Genomic DNA, 23,313 nt, shown 5'->3' with positions numbered 1-23,313 from the left:
AAAATTTGAATTGCTATTACAATTAGATCTTTTATAACAACTATCATGAAGTTACTAGAAGGGGTGTGGTCTATCTTTTAAAAGTTAAATAGCATAAATGCTTGATGTTAAAGCTGGTTGCTTGCATATTATTTGGACAATGTGCTTACTCTCCGTCTCAGCTTAGAAGGTACAATTTGTGACCCACTGCCAGGCTCTTCTCAGTTCACATACTACACTTGCAACCAAAATCACCTCCGTACTAGGATTTAGTTTTGTAATAGCTCTAAGTAAAATTTGGTCAATCTCTTTCTCAGACAAGGCTTTACTGAGCTGCGTGCAAATTCCCGCAGCCTGTAAGCTGGATCCAGCTCATCCCAATAGCGTCTCTCACATGACTTAGGTCAAGGTTAGGTAACAAACCATCTGCTTGAGCAAGTCATCCTAACATAGTTCACAACATTAACTAAACAAGCTATTTCAGGCAAGATACACCAGCTCACATGCAAACCCCCCCCCCCTTAATTTCCCTTGAGAAGTACAGAAAACCCTCCCTGCAAATGAAAATGGGGGCTAGAAACAACCCTGTCAGAACTGCCAGTCTGTGTCTGTCCTGAAAAATCCCTGTACACATGCATTACCTTTAAAACTAAACTCTTTAGAGAAAAGTCCCAAATGGCAAAATAAAACCTTTCTGTGCTGAATTCTTTATGAATTTCTAGTCATCATGTATTCCAGAAAACCAAATTCTAATTTATTAGAAAAAGCAAAATTAATGTATTTAACTTCACAATGAACAAACTTAAATTTATACAAATAATAGATTTTATTTCCTCTGCAATTAAAATATATTATCCTTAATAACACTCAGGTTAAATTAGTATCAGTTGAGTTACAAAACAAAAAAAGCAACTGAAAGCATCCTTCTGTTTGGTGGTGGGTTTGGGGGTGGTTTTTTTGCATGTGAGAATTAACTATGATGATCAAGGAACAGCTAGGTTGCACTTTATTTTAAATATTCATAACATTACACCAAGATATAATCATAGCACATATTTAAAAAAATATAAAGAATAGACATTAGATTTCTGTCTACTGGATTTAAAACTTATAATGTGAAAAACTATATTCTATATTCTAAATCTCTTTGTGTGTAGGACTCAAAGAAAAATATATGCACAGAACATCAGTAGCTCCACAAAATAAGGAAGTCACATAATTAAGTAGAGTGATCATAAACCAGCTGTACTTAAATACAAAACTCTGATTTTTAATTGGAGAACTGAGTATTAGTCCAGTAAGAAATAGTTTCAACTATCTTAAGGTGACTCTCACTAGAATTGTTCTTCACTTTTTAATGCAAATGTTGCAAACCGACAAGGACAAAAAAATTTCTAACATTACTTGTGAATTTAAATTAAAACAAGAAAGCATTTTCATGGAGATAAGAGTTTACCACCCTCTTATAAAAAAAGAGACAAACAGAAGGACTGCAAACTATTAGCAGATAAATGAGTAAGGATGATGTTAAAAAAAAAGAAAGAAAATCAAACAATGACCACCTTTTTGTGTAAGGGGGCAAGTTTAAAATGAGACCACAAGGTATGTAAAATCTCCTTAATTTCAGTTGAGTTCTCTTTTATGGAGTGAAATCAATGTACATTTTATATACAGAGGGATTTTTGTGAAGAACAGATAGCTAAAATCAGTTTACTGAGGCCAATTTATACATCTAAAACAGAAAAAAATAAATGGGGAGACAGGAATTACATATCAAACCGGACAAACTTACAAAGTAGTAGTGGCAAACAAGGTGAAATATTGCAGCAGCAAGTTTACACATATTCTCTGAATTATGTCACAACTAAAGTTACAGAAATAAGGTAACATTCTCACTCTTACATGACATTGGAGAAGCTAAAAATCTCAGATATAATACACATGTACATAATTTTTTAACCTCACTTATTTACAAATTGTATCTAGGGCCAGACTCTTTATACAACTGTATTTGCATAAACTTCAGTCATACAGAGTCCTACCAAAGTGAAGCAAAGGAACGATCACATAAAGATTTGCATTACTTAGGCTTTCCCAAATCACGTGTATGAACTGAAGTTACAGAATATATTTGCCTTTCAATGTTGGTTTTTACATACAAAAAATTTATTTAAGGAAAATATTTTTTTAATGTTATATGTAGAGTCTGAGAGTAGAAAAATCTAAATGCTGCCATATGATTACATCCTGGAATTAACTGCATTTTTTACATTACATTACACAAAGCAGGAAATGTTGGCATCCACAGTGTTTTATATTTCACTAATACATAAAAATTTCCTGTCTTTTCATAATATTTGTACGACACAGAGGGCATTTATTAAGTGCTTCAGCACATTCCTTACAGGCAACTAGGTGACCACAGGGAATGAGGACAACTGATATGTCTTTAGCCATACAGACTTTACAAAGCTTTTCTTCCTGCAAGCGCCTTAACTTCTCTTCAGTACTGAGATCTAAGGAAAATAAACACATAAAAAGAAGTTATCACAATTAGTACCACTGAATCTTATTTATTTATACACAAGGACAAGGTTTTCTTCATATGATTTAAAGGCCACACCTTTAAAAAGAATAAGAAATTACAAAAGATTGGAAACCAAGCTGCAGCATGGAATCCTCTTTCACACTGCCACCCCATCTCGTTACATCTCCCAGGCCAATGCAGGGAATTCAACTATCTATATTGGCAAAAGCTTGAAATATCTATAGAATTTAGGATATGCATATTTCAATCAGGAACCATTCTTTTCACAGACTTCCCATTCACAACTTTCCCAAAACTTGTACAGAAGGTACAAGAAAGGCTCATTGATAATGGTTACGTAATCTGGATTTATTTCTTTCAGGAGTTTCTCAAATGAAAAGAATGAGTATGTGATTTCCCTTCCTGCCTCTGTTTTCAAAATTCCCATACTTCAAAAGCCTAAACCTTTGTAAAATGGGAAGAATCAGTTTTGCATTGTACATGAGCTCTTTCTTATTCTAATACACCACATTTGAAAATGCAAACTTCTAACACCTTCCCCTGACACTTGGGGAGAGCCCTGCACAGCCAAAAATGATGTCCACCACAAGTTCTTCCCCCCTCCGCCCCCAACAATGTCCATTAAAAATCTAATTAAAAAGAGTGGGCTGGTAAGATCCCTGCCTAACATGCCAACCAGATGGTCTTTTCCCTCCCTATGAATCAGCCATATGTTTGTCTTGAAGGACAAGTTTCCTGAGTTGTAAATCTTGGGTTTGGTCCATTTGCAGAGTGTACCACAACGGCTTTCTGAGCATAACCTGCACGTCCCAGCCTAGCTGGAACAGAAATAATTGGAAAGAAACACCAACTAAAAGTACACTTTTTCTTATTGGCCAAGAAGGAAAATGCTTCTATTCCAGGCAAAATTTTATACTCAAAAATAAATAATACTCTACTAAGATTTTTTTTCATTTTGAGTATACTAAATATTTGCCAGTATGTTGCTGTGTCTATTTCATTTTGCCACCAGAGTCCCCACATCTAGTTACCCTTGCTTTTATTTTTAAAAGTCATTGTCACAATAATTTTCACTTTTTAGTTAGCACATTTAACTTTTCCCAGAAGCATGCCAGACTTATTTCAATATTATACACTTTTGAGGTATTAATACTACTTATTTTATAGATGATATTTACAAATGCTGCTACGCTCAAATAATTTAAGACCCTCTTTGTTCAGTTTTTTTACGTCCAAAGATAAGGCTCTTGAATTTTAAGTTACAATACTGGAACTTCACCTTAGATAAGACTTGGATCAGAGGGTAGAATAAACAGATAACAGTAAAATATATTTCATAGACTAAAGAGCTGATATGAAAGTACACACAGAGGTTTTGCAATTGAATAAGCTCATCTTGCTCAACTGGGATTTCATTTGGTTCTTCTTCCCTTGTATGTTCTTTCTGAGCACTTAAATCTGCTACCAGATCCTCAACAGATGTATGACTTTCTCCAGACATCTGCAATCTCTTTTCCACGGTGTTCCTAATCTCAGACAAACTGAAACCCATGTCTATGGCACTTTGTACCAAAGGATTCTGTAAGAGATCATCTAAAACAAGAAATTAAGAAAAACAAAACAGCAATTTAACAAAGATGAATCTGATATTCAGACACTATTCACTATAGTACTCTAAGACACCTATGCAAATAACTAGCCAAAGGAACCGTATTTCTAATTTGAGAATTTTGCTATTGTACCAACTGCACTGTCAAAATACCCAAACCCACAGATTTGAGATCTCTTCCACCCTAGCTTTCCCAGTCTCCCTACATCTATTTAAAATACAGAAATCCTCCTAGATTTGCTCTTCAAATCAACGCTTTCAACTTCTGAAATAAAATGTCTTACATAATTAACATCACAAATTCTGTAACTGAATGTTAACAGGATTTCACCCAGAATTCCAATGGAAACCTAAGTATTTGATAATATTACACTAATTTTAATTTAGTTCGGGAAAGAAAAAAACCAAACCAAGATACGTATGTTGAGAGAAGTCACTAAGTATTGTTAATTTACAAAACCAAAACAGCACAGTCAACAAGCAAGAGGCAAGTAAGCCTATCCGCAGTAAGACACAACGCTACTTCTGGAAACCATTTTTCAGTCTGTTGGACCTCCCCTTTCATCTTTTCAATGAATTTTTTGAATAGATTTCTCGTCAGGGTGTCTTATTTCCAGTTATACTATTACATGTAAGTGGCTAATTCTTCACTTAAGAAGGTTGTTCAAAGAGCAAGATTTTTTTTAACCCGATTTTCACTCTTGTAAATGAGCAGCATGTGAGAGATTTCTAAAACAGGTTTTGTGTAACCACTCATATTAGCAACAACTATCATTCCCTGGGATGAAGCCGCTTCATCTGTCTTCCTGCTACGCCTTTAACCGTCTTGTCTTTTTATTGCTTGGTATTTGTGAAAAACATTGCAGGAATGCGTAATACTGGAGCACATAACAAGCTATTTAAGTTTCCTCAGCCTCCCAGTCCTTGCCATTTAACACACCAACTCCTCCTGCCTCATGAAAAACAACGATTGTTTCAATTCTGTATTTAAGATTTATCCCACAGCACTACTAATTCAATACTTGACGCACACTTACTAGCTATAAAACTAAAAATGCATCCTATGCATACTTCTTTCATGGTTTGTAATCTTTACTTTACAATATTTATCCAACCATGATTAGATTTCCCTTAAGAGAAATAAAATTCATTCCGCAGTTCTTTACAAGCAATGAAGCAAAGGAAGAGTATCATCCAACAATTTGCCCGTCATGCTTTACTTAAAAATGTAATAGGTTTATTTTTAAAATTAACCATTTCCTTTACTACACATGCAAATATGGATATTCCAAAACAGGGAGGGTTGTTTTGGTTTTTTTTTTCTAAACAGGTACCTTTAGAAAGTATCGTCCCTTCAGCAGCTTCTGTCTAAAAGTGAAATATAAACAAACAAAATTACAATTCTGGAGAAGGCAGAAAGAAACCCATACAGTTACAAGACAGAAAATATCTATTTGATCTCAGTTATTTTATTGACTAGAACTATTAAATCTGCTCTGAACAGCTGCAAAGGGATCAGTGTTTTGTTATGTCCTTCATATTGTTTTAAGTTTTCGTTTTAACCCATCTTTGCTATAATCATACGTACATGACTCAGTCTATGGAAGAATTCTAAAATAACATTGGTTTTACTTTTTAGTGACTGCATACAAGTTTAACAATGCTCTACTAAGAAGAAAAGAAAAAATTTCTACTACACATGAATAGGGAAATCATTCATCCTAAACCTGGACTTACCAAGCTATAAAACAAATAGAACTTGTTCTGTACTAAACACACAATTAATATAAGGCACACTACCTGTGATCCAGAAGCCAACTAAGGTGAACTGCAAGATCTATAAACCCTGCGTGACACCAAAATATACTTCAACGTCTTTCACTTTCTGCCAATCAAAGCAGCAGCAGGAGGATTAAATGATATGCAGATAATCAGAAGAGTAACTTCATAGGAAAACTACGTAAAGACTACTTTGTATTTTCACCAAATATTTGATGAAGAAGACACTTACTGTTGAATCCCTACATCCATCTCTTAAGTGAACGTTATTTATAAATTCTAGCCCCTTTTTCTTTCTCACAAATCTGCACCTATAAATAAAAATATTTAGTTAAAACTGCACAGGAAAACAAAAATCAACTACATAACTCTGGAAAGCTTCAATACATTTCCTACATCACATAGAATACTAGCTTTTGAAACCTCTAAATGTTTAGTCAGCATCAGTAATGTCATTTAAACGTTTCTAAAAACATCTTAATCACTTCAGCAGTATATATCTTCTTCACATTTTTGGCGAAACAGAAAGTTGAAGAGTTGCTGGCCATTACAGCTGACGCCACAGGTTTATATAAGACTCCAATGAAAAACAAATGTTATGTTAAAATGTTGGTTTAATCTTTTGCAATCAAAGAAAAGCAGTCACTGGGCCGACAGGTGCCTTACATGTTTTCTTTCAATACTTTCCAATTAGTCCTAGCCACTGGTCAGAGCTCTTCCCTACCAGAAGATTTAGGGAATGTCATAACTCCTCAACAATAGTTCTCTAGCTTCAGCAGCTCCCTCACCTTCAGCAATTCACGGACATAGTACGCTGTGAGGCTGTAACACTGCCACTCAAGTTGATGTGCAAACAAAAACTCCATATTAGACAATTAATGATCTGGGGGGAAGTAATCAAAACTGACATAATTTAAGCAACCTAAAACAAAACCAAACCCATATAAGGAGGAGTGAAACGTAGCAAGAAAATGAGTCTTCACCATTCACTGCACCAAGCCAAAAACTTGGAATGACATCTCTTTCAAGTGGCAGACACTAATAATTAAAAGCCGCCTTTACCACTACTGAGAAAAGGATCAGCTAACACATAAATACTACCTCCCAGCTTCCAGAGAGCCTTTCACCACAGAAGACTAATTTGGCAGCTAATGCATAAAAGACGTTGATTTTATCAATGTTATACAAGTAACTAAGTCTTTGTACTTGGACAGCTTTTATCCACCTGCAAGAAACAATGAGTCATATACAATTCCTCCTTTCCTCAAGACAGGTTTTAGACAAAATTGGCAGTCTTTCTGAAAACTGGAAGTCTGGAATCCTCAATCCTTTAAAATTTATGCAGAAGTATGTTTAGAATTCAATACCACTACCGAGTTCTTCAGGTTTCCTTGCACTGTGACATAAGTTTAGTCATTTTGTATCCTGACATAAGTTACGAACTTTGGCATGTGTGATGCTATTAAAATAGCAATTAGAATGTAGCGCTCTGATGGTAAGAAAAAAAATAATTAGATACATATCCACAAAACTTTGTAACTCTGCTAGCTGAGACATCAGTTCAGTCCAGACACAGAAATCTTCTCTTTCCTTTAATAATTCCTACAAACAAGCTGACATACAAACAACACTGACTTAGAAGTATAGTTATTCAGAAAGTACTATTTTAGGACAATTTTCAGACTGCCCACCTCTAATGAGTTAGATGCACCCTCAGCCTCTTGAGATTTAGTTCTCTTTCACACCCACTTCAGAAGAACTCCCTCCTACCTCTCAATGAAGGCATGAAGTAAATGTCCTCTTTTGAGGCCTCTGATATAACATTAAAGCATATGTTGATGATTGCACATCTAAGAGCAGGACTACAGAAGACAGAACAGATGGAACAACAAAAATAAAGACCCCATACAAAAAACCTTAAAAATCTCTTCTGTTTATTGAAAAGGAAAACCACAAACCATGGAAGGTAACTGCTATTCCTTTGGTACCTCCATGACAAAAATGAAGAAGGAAGTGGAGGAGGGCAACTAAAAAAAAAAGGTTATTTACATAAATCTAAAGAATGTTAACCCATAGTCAACTGAAACCTTTAGTAGTATGCTCTGTTATTAAAATATAATATACTGTAAATAAGACTCAGAGTTGCAACAAGAAAACAGTCAAAAATACTTTACCCAGGAAACCATTTGGCATGTTGATCCCATGGGTCTTCATTTTCCTTCCATTCTTGCAATCCTCCACCACAGTGGAAACACACAACGTGATCACCATTACCTGAGGAAACACACAAGAATAAAATTACGTATTTCTACTAGGCATAAAAATAAGTTTTCAACTAAAATGTTACATTATTAAGAAAAAAATATTTTCTTGCTTAGCAATTGTAACTAAAAATAATTCAATTTTAAAGAACATAATACATATGATTTGAAACAAACATTCAGGAGAGGCTTGAGCTTAAAAAAGACGAAGTATGAGTCACATGAAATATTCCCAAGCTTTATTTTAGCAAGCAATTAAACAGATAAAAAGTAAAAGCTAAAAAAAAAATCTACTATCAAATAGCTCAATCCACTAGTAAAGAAGCCACGAACTAGTGTGCCACAAAGAACTAAGGATGTTTCCATGCCTTTTTGGTCCTCTATTTCACCATTAACTGGCTCTACACAGCAGTAGCATAACTGACTGAGGAGATGTTAGGAGAAATTGCACTCTCTCTGTTCTAGCACTACACCTACTGTAATCAAAGACTGCGCCAGAAAAGGGCTTAGATATTCTGTTTGTTGAAATGAGGAGGTATGGTCAGAGTTTTCCCATAGAGCTAAATGGTTCTCGGGCCACAAGAAACAGAGTTTTCACAGAAGTCACATGAACAGCCATTAGGTCGGATAAGCTGGCGCCCGTTTAGTGCACCTCCACAATACGGATCTCACTTGGCTGTGAGAAGCTAGGTACTTTTAGGAATCCAGGAAGAAATCAATAAAATCAGTTATACTGGGTACAAATGTTGCCCATATATCACTCATACAGGAATGTATCACAGGTTTTAGTTATGGCCAGCAGTGAAACAAATGGAATCAGATTAAAAAATTCTTCCGAGAGCTACTAAGAGAGAAGCCAATTAAGATGACACTAAGAAATTATTCCAGATAATCCCCTTTTCTTTATGATCTAATAAGAGCCACACTTTGCACTTGTACAGCATCTCTCAGTGAAGAATTTCAAGGAGCTTTAACAGCACTACGCAATTCAATCTAATTGGGAAACCAATGCACAAAGACATTGGAGTCTTATCTAAGTCAAACACTACATATTTAAAAGTAAAAGCTCTTCCACTGGAGTCATCGTCTTCATAAAGCTTTTACAGTAGGCAGTAATGGTATTTGCTGGTTTCAGGTGTCCAAATGCTTTGATAACACAAACACATGTTAAATCAATAAAACAGCACACCACCTGGACTTCGTTGAATAGGCTGCTGTACATGCCACAAGTCCACCCCTTAGACCTAGGGTAGCTATCTGGAGGGCAGCACTTCATTACTTAAAAAAATACAAACTTCAATAGTTGTCATTGTGAAAGATGTGAGTGTTTTAGCAGGCAAGGAAAACACATTTCAATGTTTTATTGCCAAAAATGCATTTATGATTAGATTTATACTTTACTATTAAACATACTTGATATAACGTATGTCATTTTACATAAGAACTATGAAAAGTAGTTTACAGAACGAAGAAATTTTGGCAAATCATTCCAAATTACAATTAAAAAGCTTATTTTTTCATAACAAAACATTTATATAAGATTTCTTTGTAAAAGATATTAGCCGTTTTAAGGTCTGGCTTACCTGTGCTATAGAACCCAGCTTCAGCAAGTTGCTCTTTATCAACAGGATATATCCAAGTTAAAAATGTTTGTAAACGTCTTCCGTATTTTGCCATAGATGGATTCCTTGGATGCTGTGCATTGTTCACACCACCTCTCTCAAGCTCAGTGGGAACAGATTCACCTGGAACATTTCCAACATCCCAGCCCAAGACAAAAAAGCAGTTGGGAAAATGCCTCTTGTGTTCTGACCAAGCTCTGTCGCTGGGTTCCCACTTTTTCAATTTTCCACCACAGCAAAAACATGCTACTTGATCACCAACACCTGTATAATAGAATCCAGCATTAGCCAATTCCTTTGGTGTCAACTGAGCATCAAGGGGCCAGCTGTCAAAAGACTTTAATCTTGTTTCTTCACTGCACATAGCACGGTTTTTAGGATACAAATTATCTGACATATCCACAACCTGCCTAGTTCTCAACAGGTAATCTGCCTCCACATCAGATGTGTCATCCAGAGTACACGGGAGGGCTGAATTGCTGGAACCATTTTCAGTTCTATGCTGGTAGTTCTGGGCAAGAGGATGTATGTTATTCTCCAGAAAAGCAGATTCGGTAATAAATTTGCAGTTTGGGGAAAGCTTTTTGTGTCTCTCAACTGCAGAATCCCCAGATGCCCATCCTTCGATAATTGTACAGCAACTAAAGCACTTCACTTTGTCACCTTCTCCAGTATAAACAAAGCCAGCTCGTGCTAGTGCCGACGCTGAAACTGGACAGCCAAGTGGAAATTCAACAAAAGTTCCTAGTCGGTAGTGTTCCTGAGCCCATTCTTGATCATGGTCAGTGTCTGGAGTAGCACAAGCTTCCAGGTTATCTGAGAAATTACACGTCATCTCTTCATATGTAGGGCTATCCTTTCAGATTTCCTAAACAAAAAATAAATGTTTTAATTTCACAGACAGAAGCATAGATCATAGTCATATACAAGCCTGGAAACTGGCTGAGATAAACTAGCCAGCCTTGATGTATTAAAAAAATGCCTCTTCCTCTTCTTTCCCATCTCACCCTTGCCTGCCTCCCCTGCCACATAGGGGCAAACACCAGAACACTGAAAACAACATTTTAAAAAAGTATCTGTGAAGAAAGGCAGGAAGATCATGAAGTTTTACAGGCCAATAAAAAAATTATCTGGAAAACACACAAGCTTATACATTTACAGCTTTAAAAGCATGTTCTATTTCTTAACACAGACACAGCGCAAGAATGAAATCAACAAAATATTTAACAAAAGCTCCAGCCAAAACACTGCCAAAAGGCTTCTGACCCTGAAAAATAAAGTTACAAAGTTACCATATTTAAAATACTGATCTAAGGCAGACCACATGTGCAAGACTTTACAGTCCAGTTCTGAAACACAACTGTATTTTTCCCCGTATGAAGGCTGTGACTACCATGCCCATTACAGATAGGCATCAACTGGTAAAACCACCACCACAAAGGAAAAAAAGGCTTTGGACTTGTGTATATATATTATAAAGACATACACCTCAGTTTCCCTTTTAACAAAAAAATCTCATGAAATAAACTATCAGATGTTTCACTAGGGCATTTTACCAAAATGCTGTGTTCTGCTTAAGATCAGCATCTTGGACTACCTATCACTACTGTTCATGCCCAGCATGCTGCTTGCACGTTCCCGTGCCCTGCTTACACTCTACCAAAAGTTCCTGCGCCTCTGCCATCAACTCAGCCTTTCCTCCCTTCCCTCCCTGAAGGAACATTATTCTTCTTCTCACCTGTCCCACATTCCTGTTCCTGCCTGCACTTGTGCCAGGGCGAGTACTGACTGCTCGCCCTGCCCCAGCACCCTTCCGTTCAGAGGGCGGCTAAGAGCACGCAGACAAGTCCCTTCTTTCATGACTTTCATGATAAAAGAAAGCAACCTGGTTCCCACAGGTCCCGTACAAGAACCACAAACTCAACACAGTCATCGCCTTCATCCCAAGATGGATGAAGTCTGAGCACAGTAAAAATTCATCTCTTGTCCTGACAAGTACTGTGATATTATTGACTTAGGAAGTCCTGGGTAAAACACAGGCTACAGGGGATACACGTCTCAAACTCACTCCTTTATTAAACGGTAAATTATTGTGAGACTGCCCAAATGGACTTCTTAGCACAAAGCAATAATAATTCAGCAATTAGCAAAAAGAAATGCATATAAGGAAGAACAGAATATGTAATTATTTGAACAACTGGGCATTTCTCTGTTTTCTGTATGGATCCTGATCTGTTTCCAGTCCTTACCTTCTTAAGATAGGCCCTCAGGCAAAAATCTAGCTTCCTCAACATCAGCATTAATATTGATTATAGTTTCTTTAAGATCAATGCAGATGTTACAATTACAATAATTGCTTATATAATACGAGACTTAGCTTCTACAGGAAGGACAAAACCTTTTTTAAAGTTCAGAAGGGGGAGGGGAAATTAAAATGACTATGCATTGCAGATTCACTGAATCCTTTGCCAAGATGACAAAGACAATTAAGCTACACGCTGAGAAAACATGGCATTAGAGATTCAGCATGCTTGCTTCATGTAATCATGGATATAAGACTACTTCTGAGCACCAGCTTTAATTCCATCTGTAAGTCAGTTCATGACTAATGTAATGACACTAGAAATTACACTGGGGTTTTCTGGTTTAGCTTAGCAAATTCAAAAACAGCTTCTGAATAAATTATACTGACTGACCTACAAATCTGACCTATATGCTTGTTTTGACTATGAAGGGCAAAAAAATTAATCAGTCATTACATGTAGTAATATGAAAGCTGTCACAATACAGATATTTAAAAAATATACATATGTATATTGAAAACAATCAATTTTTATAACAACAGTTTTAAAGTTTGTGTTTATCTCCTTTTAAAATTTCACTTTAAACCCTCTAGAAACATTTCTGTAAAAGTGACCTTATGGATCTATCATCATTACTACTACACTGCATTCATGAAGTAATTTGTATCACTCAAATACTGTTGGCTGCATACTGATTTTCTTATCTGCATGACTAAAAGACTTTCTACAAGAAAGCAAACAAAGCCTACCTCACATCCCTCGGAGACTGCTTTCCAAAATATCCATTGAAAAAACAAAAAAATGCATATGCTTTCAATGTATGACTAGAAGTATATCTTAATTTCTGTTTTATTTATAGTGAAATGAGTTCAGACACAATGAAAAAACAATCCAATTTAAATTTTTACATATTAACTTTTTTGGCTTATATTTACATTAAGATCAGGATAGAGCCTCTTTGATCTGTTGCATACAAACTAACTGCAGCAAATTGGAGATTATCTACTCAGCCACTCCGTAATTTGCCCTCCCTGTACTTACTGAAATCAGGGGTAAAGACAGACCAAGATTCAAGCCTGACAGGTCTTAAGAATTTACTCAAGATGCAAAGATCACCCTTGGTTTGTGCTTTTCTGTTCCTTATGCCATACGGGGTGACCACATATCACAATGACTATGCTATACAAAGTTAAAAAACAAGAGACAAAATTCATTATGCCCCCACTTCTCATAAGCCACCTGCATGTTCTAAGCACCACTTAATTGCTCCAGTTTAAAATCTGCCATTCTTACTTGAAAAGTAAGAATGATACAGCAGTATATTCATATACCAGGTGTGCATATATATATATAAAAGCCTTCGTAACGTGAATGCAGTGCTTACTGTAAAGTCATTATTTTTCATAAGCTAAAAAAGATATTTTATCAAAGCAATTTTCATAAATATTATATCTTTATATTCTCCAGCACCCTCTGACAGGGATGATCTTCAAATCATACTTACACTGCACGTGCAAGCCTGGGTCTTGCCGTACTTTTCTGGACTCTTTCATGAAAGCCTTCCCCCTCCAACATAAGAAAATTTAAGAAGCCTCATCATTTTTTTTTTAGTAAATAACTTGAAAATTCTGAAAAAAAATATTCCGTGCAACTGGCAAACATCTACTTTTTAGATACTTTCATTCCAATGACCCCTACTACTTTTAAAGCAGGCTTCATTTTCAGAATGTCTATAAACATATAATGCTTAATTGTGCATTTTCTCCTCTTCTTCCAAAATAACTTCTCACCCTTAAAAATGTGAGCTGCAGAACTGAAATTATCACATAGGTGGTATGTCTCATATATGACAGATTCCCTAACAGAAATAACAGCATGAGTTTTAAACTGTTACCTAAATTAGTTTGTATTAGTTTTACTCCGCTTACTCTGTTGATCCTCTGGGTGTTTCCTGGAAAGATGTGTGTGTGTTTTAGTAACACTAAGGAACTGAAAAGGAAACACTTGAGCAAAGACATTGAAGGAGGAGGATCAAAGACTAAACTGAAATATTAGAAATCAGGATGGAGATGATATTCAATTAACTGCAATGATCTTCCTCAGTTTTATTGATTACTTTTAATTAACTGTGAATGCTAGGCAAAAATGAACTAACAGAACTACCTAAAAATCAGTATCTGTACTACCCTCCACTGCAATGGAAAGCACAGGATAATGCCTTTCAGCCAGATGTAACAGCAGTATCTGAAGCAGAAAAAAAAATAAATCTCTATATACTGCACTGGAAGTTCTAACAACTGAGGGAAAATGTAATTGGAAATAAGCATTAGGATAAAACTAAAAAAACCTTATAGATTGTGTGTTCATCACTCAGAACACTGAGATTAGTGGCTTTATTCTTTCAAACAGTTTTTTCTACAGTGCTATGAATACTTTGATATTCCTTCTATTAACAATGTAAACAAAAAAATTATGCCCCCAACATGGCACATTTGCCACATTTGGATTCACTGGAGGTAAGAAATCTATCTGGATCCTTGCAATCAAAACAGCATGAAAAGCACATACCAAAAGAGCATTAAGTACTGGCAGAAGCTCCAATCACCACAGATCCATTCTTTAATATGAAGTTACTGTCTTAAACTGTATCAACCACATTATTTAATCTTGATCTTTTGGAGCAGAAAGATTCAACCATCATTCTAGAAGCCTCTCAAAACCACGTCTCAGTACTGCAACTGACAGAAGCAGGACAAAGCCCTCACAGGTATCTGCTAGCTTTAACCATGATCCACCCACATCACAAAGCCCTTTCCTTACAACAGCCCCTCTAAACGTAGTTGGCTTACATCTCAGTATAATTTTATCTAAGAGAAAAAGACATTAACTTATTTATTAAACATTGAGGCAAACTCTTCACTTGTGTAAGTACTGTTTTAAATACAACATTAGTACTACTTTAAATGCAACATCAAGTTCAATTATTTGTTTCAAACAACTGTTAAAGCAACTGTTCGAAGTGTACAACTAAAACTAGCTCAGGAATACTGTATCTACACAGCAATTTTAACAGTTGCCTTACTCCAGTAGGTCGGAGTAATGATTTAGAAAAACATCCTGCATCATAGCAGCACTCAGATGAACAGTAACTGCAGAAGAAAAATATCTAAAGGTAAATTTCCGAGTTGTTTATGGCTAAGAAACCTAAATTCATAAAACGCAGCCAAGACATGTACACGAGACTTTATAATACATACCAGCAGCAAACCCAAGTTCAGAGAGTATACTTCATGTATACAGAAGTTAATTAAGCCTTTCTGTGTAAATTTAATTAATCACATATTAATTCAAAGTAGAAGGTCCAGAAATCTTGAAGTTCATCTTCACTTATAAAACCCAGGGTTTTTTTTTAACTATTATGGAAGCATTAACTATCTTCTTATATATGCAGTGAGTAAACAAAGCCTCTTTTAGCCTGAAAGACTTCCAGAACCCAAGTTTAATCCTGCTTTTAAACATCTGACAGTATTTGTCACAAGACACCTCCACCTTTCAATCTAAAGTACCATTTCATATAGTCTATTGACTATGTTTCAGAACAAAAAATAAAGACAAGAATTTAAAGCAAAAATGTTGTTATTCAAAATGCAAAATTTTACACAGCGGTTTTGCAAGCCAAACATGTTAAATTCAGCTTTAAAAATATTATCAGGTATGATTTTATGCAAAAATGTACAACATCACATTACCTAGATCTAAAATGCTTCAAAGGAAAAGTACAGAACCCACTTTTCTCTTTCAAGTATATTTCATTAGACTTGATTATTTCCATCCTTAACCCTAGAAAAGATTGGCACTATAAGGAGTTATTTTTAATTCTTCCACAGGACAAGCATGGCAGTAACCTCCGAGTCCGAAACTTACTTGCACAGCCTCATGTTCCTGACCAAACGGTACATACACGTGGAGCTTCTGCGTGACACGCTGACTATGAGAGCAATGTTAGTGTTCGTTTTTGGCTGAATTTTGAAATGTGAGAGCAGTGCAGCAAGTAAATATCAAGCAGAACATCCTGTACCAGCTGACACACAATTATGCATGTCACTTCACTGAATTTCACTTTGTGCCTGCTCAGCTGCAATTAGATCAAGAAAGGTGCACGCTGCTAACTGAAAGCATACTTAAAAGCCACAAGAAATACAGGATTTATTAAACAGCATTTAGAAATCTTAGCATATTTACACGTAATTATCAATAACCATTTGAAAAAAATTTCTGCCTAGAGATTTTTTATTTCATAAAGAGCGTATATATCTACAAAATGCCTTTTGATTCACTGCCAAAGCTTAAGTAAATCCATCACCTCAGTTTCATTTCTCTGTTTTCTCAAACAGGTCCTATTTAGCTTCCCAGCAGGGTTTATCATCATAGGAAGTCAGTCAGCTGCTCAAGGTTCTACTAGGCTATCATTACATCTTCCTAATTCTTGACTCTACTCACAGTGACTTTTACACTCTCCATCTTAGAAATAAATATAAACAGGCCAATAGAAACATACTATTCTGAGAATGATTTTCATACTGTATTTTTCTTAATGAAGAAGTCATATGGGTATGGAACACTGCAATAAACAAGAAGAATGGATTCATGGCAGCGCTCAGTAATTTTTTTTGTGAACTTGAAAGATAAATGTTTTCAGATGAACTTCAGCTGTGTGTATAAGAAAGGAGGAGTAAATACCAGCCGCTATAGAAAAAACTGGCATGCTGTAGCCTAAGCACATAGTTCTACAGAGAGGTCAAAGGTCAAGCATAAGACATCATTAATGGCTCTAATTGATTAATGTATAAATCTGTGGTTTTTCAAAGTGACCAAGGAAGAAGAAGGACTAAAGGGTCTGGAGAAAACCGTTTTAGCTCTACCACACCTTGCTAAGTGTTTAGTACACAGTAAAGTGTGAAAGACATGACAGTACTTTTCATTTGGAAACAGGAAAACCTACCTAAAGCAAAGGTTTAGTTCCAACAGCTGCTGCCACTGAAATGAATTGCCTACAGACGACAGTACCTAAAAATAAGGGGGAAGGTAGGGGACCAAATAAACCCACTAAAAGCACAAAAAAAACCAACACAGAAAAAAATCCTACCAAACCTCAAGCATACTGAGAAAGACCTAGAAGGAGACTGAAGGTAGAAGTAGAGATCAAGAGAGCAAACACCAAGTGTACAAGACTTCCAGTAACCCTCCCACCAAATCAAAACTACAAAAAAGGAGCAAGCCCGACAGTCTCAAGTTTCTCTGGCAGTTCCAGTAAGATGAATGTTTTATTTATGGCCTAAGCAGGAATATAATAAAATATTTTTCATTATAGGCACTGTACTCCTGAAAATCATACAGAACTCTCTGTACGATTTAGCTATAAATTTTTAATTACAAGGTAGCTTGAATTGTACCATTTAAGCTTATTGAAATTCTTTAAGTATTCTTTCAGGCAAATCATAGGGAAAGAGTAATTTTTACATTTGTGGCTTTTTCCCTCCACAACACGTTGGAAAAACCAGCCTGTTTGTTCTTCCATCCTGTTTCCATACTCCTTACCACTATCTTCATTTGCTTAATTATTCTGTTGTTCTGCCTCTTGTAACACAACTCACTGTGAAAATAATTTCAAATTCAGTACTACAACACTACCATTTAGGGGGGTGGTGGTGGATAAATTTTTCAAGATTCTTCATTTTTGTGTTATAGACTTACATTTTATATGTACAAGTCAAGTCATATAAAATCTGGTTTATATAATTTTTATGTTTTAACTTTAGAACATTTATTAACTGCTGTATTATTAACAGGAATTTGATTTAGCTCCAAGTTCTTCCTCAAGAAATTGAGACTAAACTTCCAGAACTTTTCCTTCTACTCGAAAACAGCTTGGAAGTTGTATTTAATACAATTTGAAGCATACTTCCATCCATTAAAGTCTGTGAATACATTTTGGGGACTAACCAAGCTATGCAGTTTCTACCCTACTAAAAATAGAAATTACAAGATACTTCTGTCAACTATGAAGCAGATCAGTTAAAAAAAAATTATATCTCTGATCATAAAATGTATCACTATAGAAATGTAATCCCTGGAAGTTGAATTACTGCTGTTACGGTTAAGAAACAAAAAAATTACCCAGTTAATTGGAGTATGTTAAAGTAGAATAGCAAAGAGTAAAAAGAAAAAAAGTCTGAAAAAGCAAAACCTGCAGTGCCCTGGGACACATCCTTTCCCAAGTATTAGCTGTGCTCCAGCTTTTAGCGTTATATCCTTTTACAAATCGTTTAAACTTATAATTGAAGAAAAAGATTGAAAAAGAGGGTGTCTTTCATCAAGAAGACATAACGACACGGAACTTCGGCTACAGCAACATGATTAATGCCACAGCAAAACTGCTGAATCTTCTGGTTTCTGAAGCAAAGTTGTATAACCTTCGACGTACAGGAAGCCTGTCACCTCCTGCACTGCCCACTGGCACGGGCGCTCAGTTCCACCCAGCTCATATTGCTGGTCGTGCCAGTGCCACTTCGCTCATTATTCACGTTCATCTAACTGCAGCCTGGTGCAGAAGGTACACTTCCTGGTATCATAGCAAGAATGTTTTGCCATTGAAGAATGAGGCAAATTTGTATATATATTTTTACATATACATATAAACACACACAACAGTCATCATCTTGTAAACTCAGAAATGTCCCTTGATTTATCCTTTATATTTTATGTTTCTCAGGAAACTGGGATGATTTGGGGATTAATACCAATTATAACACTGTGCCAAAAGTGAAATATGAAAGCTGCACCTGTTGAAAACACTCTGCTTGTCTTTCTATTTAATAAGAAACTCTCCAAAACACAGAAAGGGAAGGACAACCAGCTGCAAGGTATGCGCAGCTTCACTTCACACAACAGGAGCGACATTCCATCCAAACTGTGGCATGCCTTCTTCAATCTAACATACTTCCAACTTTCACGCACAACTACTTTTTTCACATTAAAAAATCTTGCTATTTCTGGAGCCTGACTTTCAATTACCATGTTCAGAATATTGTGGATCAGAACTCCACAAGACAGACCACATGCTATGAAAAATAAAAAGCAGCAAAGGACTGTATGCTGTTAACTCCCAAAACAAAACAAAACAAAAACAACCACAAAAGATACATACAATAGTTTTTCCCTAAGAAATCAGTAGCCAATCATACCAAGTTTAGTAATAGATTAATCAAAGCAGATACTGGTTTCACCTCTATTTTCCACCAATCTTTAGAACAAATTCCAGTATTTACATTCCTGTTGGTAGCAAAAAAAAAGGTTAAAAGTTTTCGTTTTCACATAACTTTCAGCACTGTTTATGAAGGCACAACTCCAACACTATGATTAAAAAAAACATTTTTAAATTCTATCCCTTGGCCAAGAAATCCAAATCTAAAAATATTCTAAAGCTGAAAGAGTCTGAGGTTAGGGGAAGTCTGAAATTCAGATCTTTTACTGAAACTAGGAAGGGACATAAGATTGGGAAGACTCCAGAAGATCCAGAGGACAACAAAAAACTCCTGGAATTAAAAACTAGAGGGCAGCAAAAAGGAGAAAGACTGTAACAGCAGATGGCATAAAATCCAATGATCCAGCCTTCTCTCTCCTGGAAAATTCTGCATCTGATTATGAACTGGATTTTCTGAAACTCTTCAGCTCCCTGCAGCCGTTTCGCCCACCCTGGGATGATGGCGACAAATGTAGAAGCACCATCACAGGTACAGAAGCCTGAAATGAAATCCATCTTCCTACTTCAAAGACCGAGATATGAACACACATTTTCTTACTGTTCTGGTAATAAATGCAAGTCTGCCTTGTATCAGTGGGAGCAGTCAAAAAAAGAACCAAACCCAGAGCCAAACAACAACCCTCATCAGAATTCTTTCACTTTTGCTGCTGGTTACAAAGGGCAAGGTCAGAGGAGGTACAGAACAATCATTAACTTGTTCCTTTGCCCTTCTTGGCCAATGCTGCAGGTGCCAAGTTTTCTACAGAAAGAAGTAGTTGGGTGTTCTTTAAAGGGCCTCAAAGAAAACTGCAACGCAAGCACGTCCATAGCAAAATGAAGCACTTAAGAAAAAATAAAAACGTGGAAATAAAAGCTTGATCGACACATCTATCACATGAAAACTTGCTTTCTTAGAATAATTCACTGTGTGCCTTCTCTGTCATGCAGTGATTTATTTGATGATGAACAGAGTAACATTCCATATGCAGTACTAAAATGGCAAGTTAAGATTGTAACAATGAAGGGACAATGAAAGTAGTTCTACAAAAATATCTAAAGAGTTGCAAGAACAAATCTGTACTTCCTATCAGATGGAGATTAATAACACATAAGAAAGACAGAAATCTTACCAAGACTAAAACCACTGTGTAACAGCCATTTATAGGGCAGAAGCATCAGAGAGACAGTAGTACAGACACAGAAATACAGTGTTAAAGAGCAGTATCAGCATAAATACACAGCCATGGTGCAAGGGAGAACTGCTTGGGCTGAAGGCTGAATTACAGCTGGAAGAAAAAAGATCTTGAGTGAACTTCTTCCTGCAGAATTCTTAACAACTGCTGAATACTCACAGTAGAAAACCTGAACAAAACCACATTTTTATTAACGAGCAGCAGAAAAGGCATTCTAGGAAGTGATGGGTCTATTAAAAAAGAAAAAAGGAAGAGCGGGAAAGGGACAAGACGACATTCAAATACGTCAAACGGACCAAAGACGACCACAGAAGTGCGTATTAGTGCAGCAAAATCTTCTTTTACTTATGGAAGGAGAACTCGGCACTTGGACGCTTCATTCAGGCGACGGCCTCCTGCGGCCCGGGCAGCGGGCAACCGAGTAACGGGCAGCCGGGTAACGGGCAGCCGGGGGGGGGGGGGGGGGGAGGGGGCGGCGGGCCGGGGCCGGGTGACCCGGCGGGGCAGGCCCGGCCCAGCAGCGCCCGGCGGAGGCGGCGCGGCCCGTTCCCATGGCAACGCCTCCCGCGGCTGCCGCCCTCCCCCGCCGCCGCCCGGGAGAGGCCTGGGGCAGCGGCGCCCCCGCCAGCCCTCGGACCCCCCACACCCCCCGCGGGCGGGGCGGGAGGGCCCCGGGCAGCGCGGAGGGACCGAGCCCCCTGCCCCGCGCGGGGAGCCCCGCCGAGCCGCCCGCAGCAGCAGGAGCCGCCCAGCGCGGGCAGCCGGGCGGCCCGTTTCGCCCACCGCCCCGGGGTACCGACAGCCACGGCCGCGCCCGCCTGACAACTCACCGCGCCGCGTCCGCCTCATTGCCGGCACCGACCGCGGGCACGGCCCCACAGCCAGCCGACACCGAGAAAATGGCGGCTCCCGGCAGCCTCCCCGGCTCGGCTGGGAGGCGAGCAGGGAGCAGCGCCCCCTGGCGGGCTGGGGGGGGGGGGGGCCGCGCCGGGCCGGCGCCCGCTGGTGCAGAGCGCCACGCAGTGGCAGCGGGCGGGAAGCGCGGGGCGGCAGCGCGGGCCGCGGGCTCTGCTCGCCGCGCCGGGCCCCAGCGCCCTGCGCCGCTGCGTCCCCTCGCCGCCTCACTCCCAGCGCCCCGGCTCCGCGCCGGCCCGCAGGCCGCCTCCCCTCCCGCAGCAGCCCCCTCATGTCACACCACCTTCTCCAGGCGGTTTCCGGCCTGGAGCACGCTAATCCCAGCGCCGTCCTCGCTGTCACCCCCTGTCCCCGCGATTACGGCTCGTTATGGCCGATCTCTGTGAAGGGCAGGGCGGGGAGCTGCAGGCGGCCTGCCCCGGGCCCTGCCAGCCCTCAGCATGATCGATACTAATCAAGTTACAAGTCTGACCTAATTACGGTGCGGTTCTCAATAACCACCGCGGCTGGAAGATGGCATGACAGTGCAGTTAATTAGCCTAAAATTTATGGACTTCTCTTAACTGGCTGCATGAGGGAATGGAGACATCACCGACTCAAAGCTTGCCGAGGCGGCATGAGGTGACTACCAGCGATGCTCCTCAGTACAACTCGGGCTGTATTGTAATTGTTTTTTAATCGGTGCTCGTAAATCACAGGGATGTTAAAGAAAGTAGTGGTGCTACTTATTAATAAGTTTGCCAGGAGCTGGTCTTTTTCTCCTTCAGATTGTGTTCTCGCCAGCTATCATAAATCTCATGTATTTGGACTAGAATTTTCCAAATCTGACAGAAACCTCAGGCTATTTTCTTTGGTAGTTGTAACCAAAATCATCTGATAATCACAAAATCAATCACAGAACGGTTGGAGTGGGAAAGGACCTCTGGAGACCATCCAGTCCAACCCCCTGCTAAAGCAGGATCACTTGGACACTTGCTCTTCATTTAAGAAAGAATGACCCGCAGCCTAAAATGTAACGTTTCCTGATGCGGCCCAATGGTGATGCTCAGCCTATAAGAAATAAACAAAAAATTTCCCTGAACTAAAGGGAAAAATAGTTCAAGAGGTCTGAGGCTGTTGAAATATATTGAGATTAATGAAAAACTATATATATCACATGAATATAATATATAGATAATGAAAAGCTATTACTACAGAGAGGTTCTTGTTAATACTTCTCTTAAGGAAAACAACAATTTGACTGCAGTGCTATAAACCTTTTGTCATCTGATACTTCAAAGATGTGATTACACCCGTGACTAACTTTGGGAAAAGTCATCAGTTTACAATCTAGCTTAAGTCCTGTAGCTCTAATACTTACACTTGTTGTTCTAGAATAAATAAATAAATATTTTTTTACAGTGGCTTTTAAAAGTAATTGTATCCTTAGACATATTTCCATACTTCTGGCATCTGGTAAGGTTACTGTGGTTCTTACTCCTTCATGAGAAAACTTTTCCAGTCCCTCACTGGTAATGCTTGGGCCAATTTCTCAGGGTATCTGTACAGAGTAAAAACAAGAAATGAAGGCATTTATAAACAAGAGAACTCTACTGAAAATGCAGACTGTTTTTCACAGAAATACTACAAAAATATTGTTTTAAGTATTTCAGAGATGTCCTTTAATGTGAATAGAGAAGGCCTCAAGAAATGCACTATGGAAACATGTCACTTTAGGCACACAACTGACTGAAATTTTAAAACATGTCTCTCAAATAAATAGTCTACATCTCAATGTCTCTTCTGTAATGTCTGCACATAA

The 23,313-nt window shown here is 38.0% G+C and overlaps 1 protein-coding gene across 10 annotated transcripts; it reads right to left on the bottom strand.

Moving 5' to 3' along the window:
- Positions 1-781: 781 nt before the first annotated feature.
- Positions 782-21,896, bottom strand: XIAP (X-linked inhibitor of apoptosis). 10 transcript variants are annotated; one of them, XM_056359627.1, is made up of 8 exons: positions 21,428-21,524; positions 14,670-14,833; positions 9,760-10,666; positions 8,090-8,189; positions 6,148-6,226; positions 5,471-5,504; positions 3,896-4,120; positions 782-2,495 (listed from the first exon to the last, which is right to left on the bottom strand). In XM_056359627.1, exons 3-8 carry the CDS (start codon positions 10,631-10,633, stop codon positions 2,302-2,304), a joined length of 1,506 nt encoding a protein of 501 aa, XP_056215602.1. In that variant the 5' UTR covers positions 10,634-10,666; positions 14,670-14,833; positions 21,428-21,524; the 3' UTR covers positions 782-2,301. The 10 variants fall into 10 exon arrangements, with proteins under 10 accessions (XP_056215602.1, XP_056215601.1, XP_056215604.1 ...); XM_056359626.1 differs by lacking the exon at positions 21,428-21,524 and adding an exon at positions 16,026-17,848; XM_056359629.1 differs by lacking the exons at positions 14,670-14,833; positions 21,428-21,524 and adding an exon at positions 21,796-21,896.
- Between the last annotated feature and the right edge of the window lie 1,417 nt (positions 21,897-23,313).

This window comes from Falco biarmicus, chromosome 14, assembly GCF_023638135.1.
Source record: "Falco biarmicus isolate bFalBia1 chromosome 14, bFalBia1.pri, whole genome shotgun sequence".
NCBI classification, from domain to species: domain Eukaryota; kingdom Metazoa; phylum Chordata; class Aves; order Falconiformes; family Falconidae; genus Falco; species Falco biarmicus.
Note: the sequence above shows the minus strand (reverse complement) of the source record. Positions and strands in the feature narration are given on the sequence as shown.

Bases quoted from the DNA above. Each gene is read 5' to 3' on its own strand.
- XIAP (XM_056359629.1), bottom strand. From the start codon at position 10,633: ATGACGTGTAATTTCTCAGATAACCTGGAAGCTTGTGCTACTCCAGAC. The intron at 8,190-9,759 runs GTAAGCCAGACC...GTGTTTCCTCAG, and splicing joins AGCTGGGTTCTATAGCACAG to GTAATGGTGATCACGTTGTG. The intron at 5,505-6,147 runs GTAAGTGTCTTC...TTTCACTTTTAG, and splicing joins ATGGATGTAGGGATTCAACA to ACAGAAGCTGCTGAAGGGAC.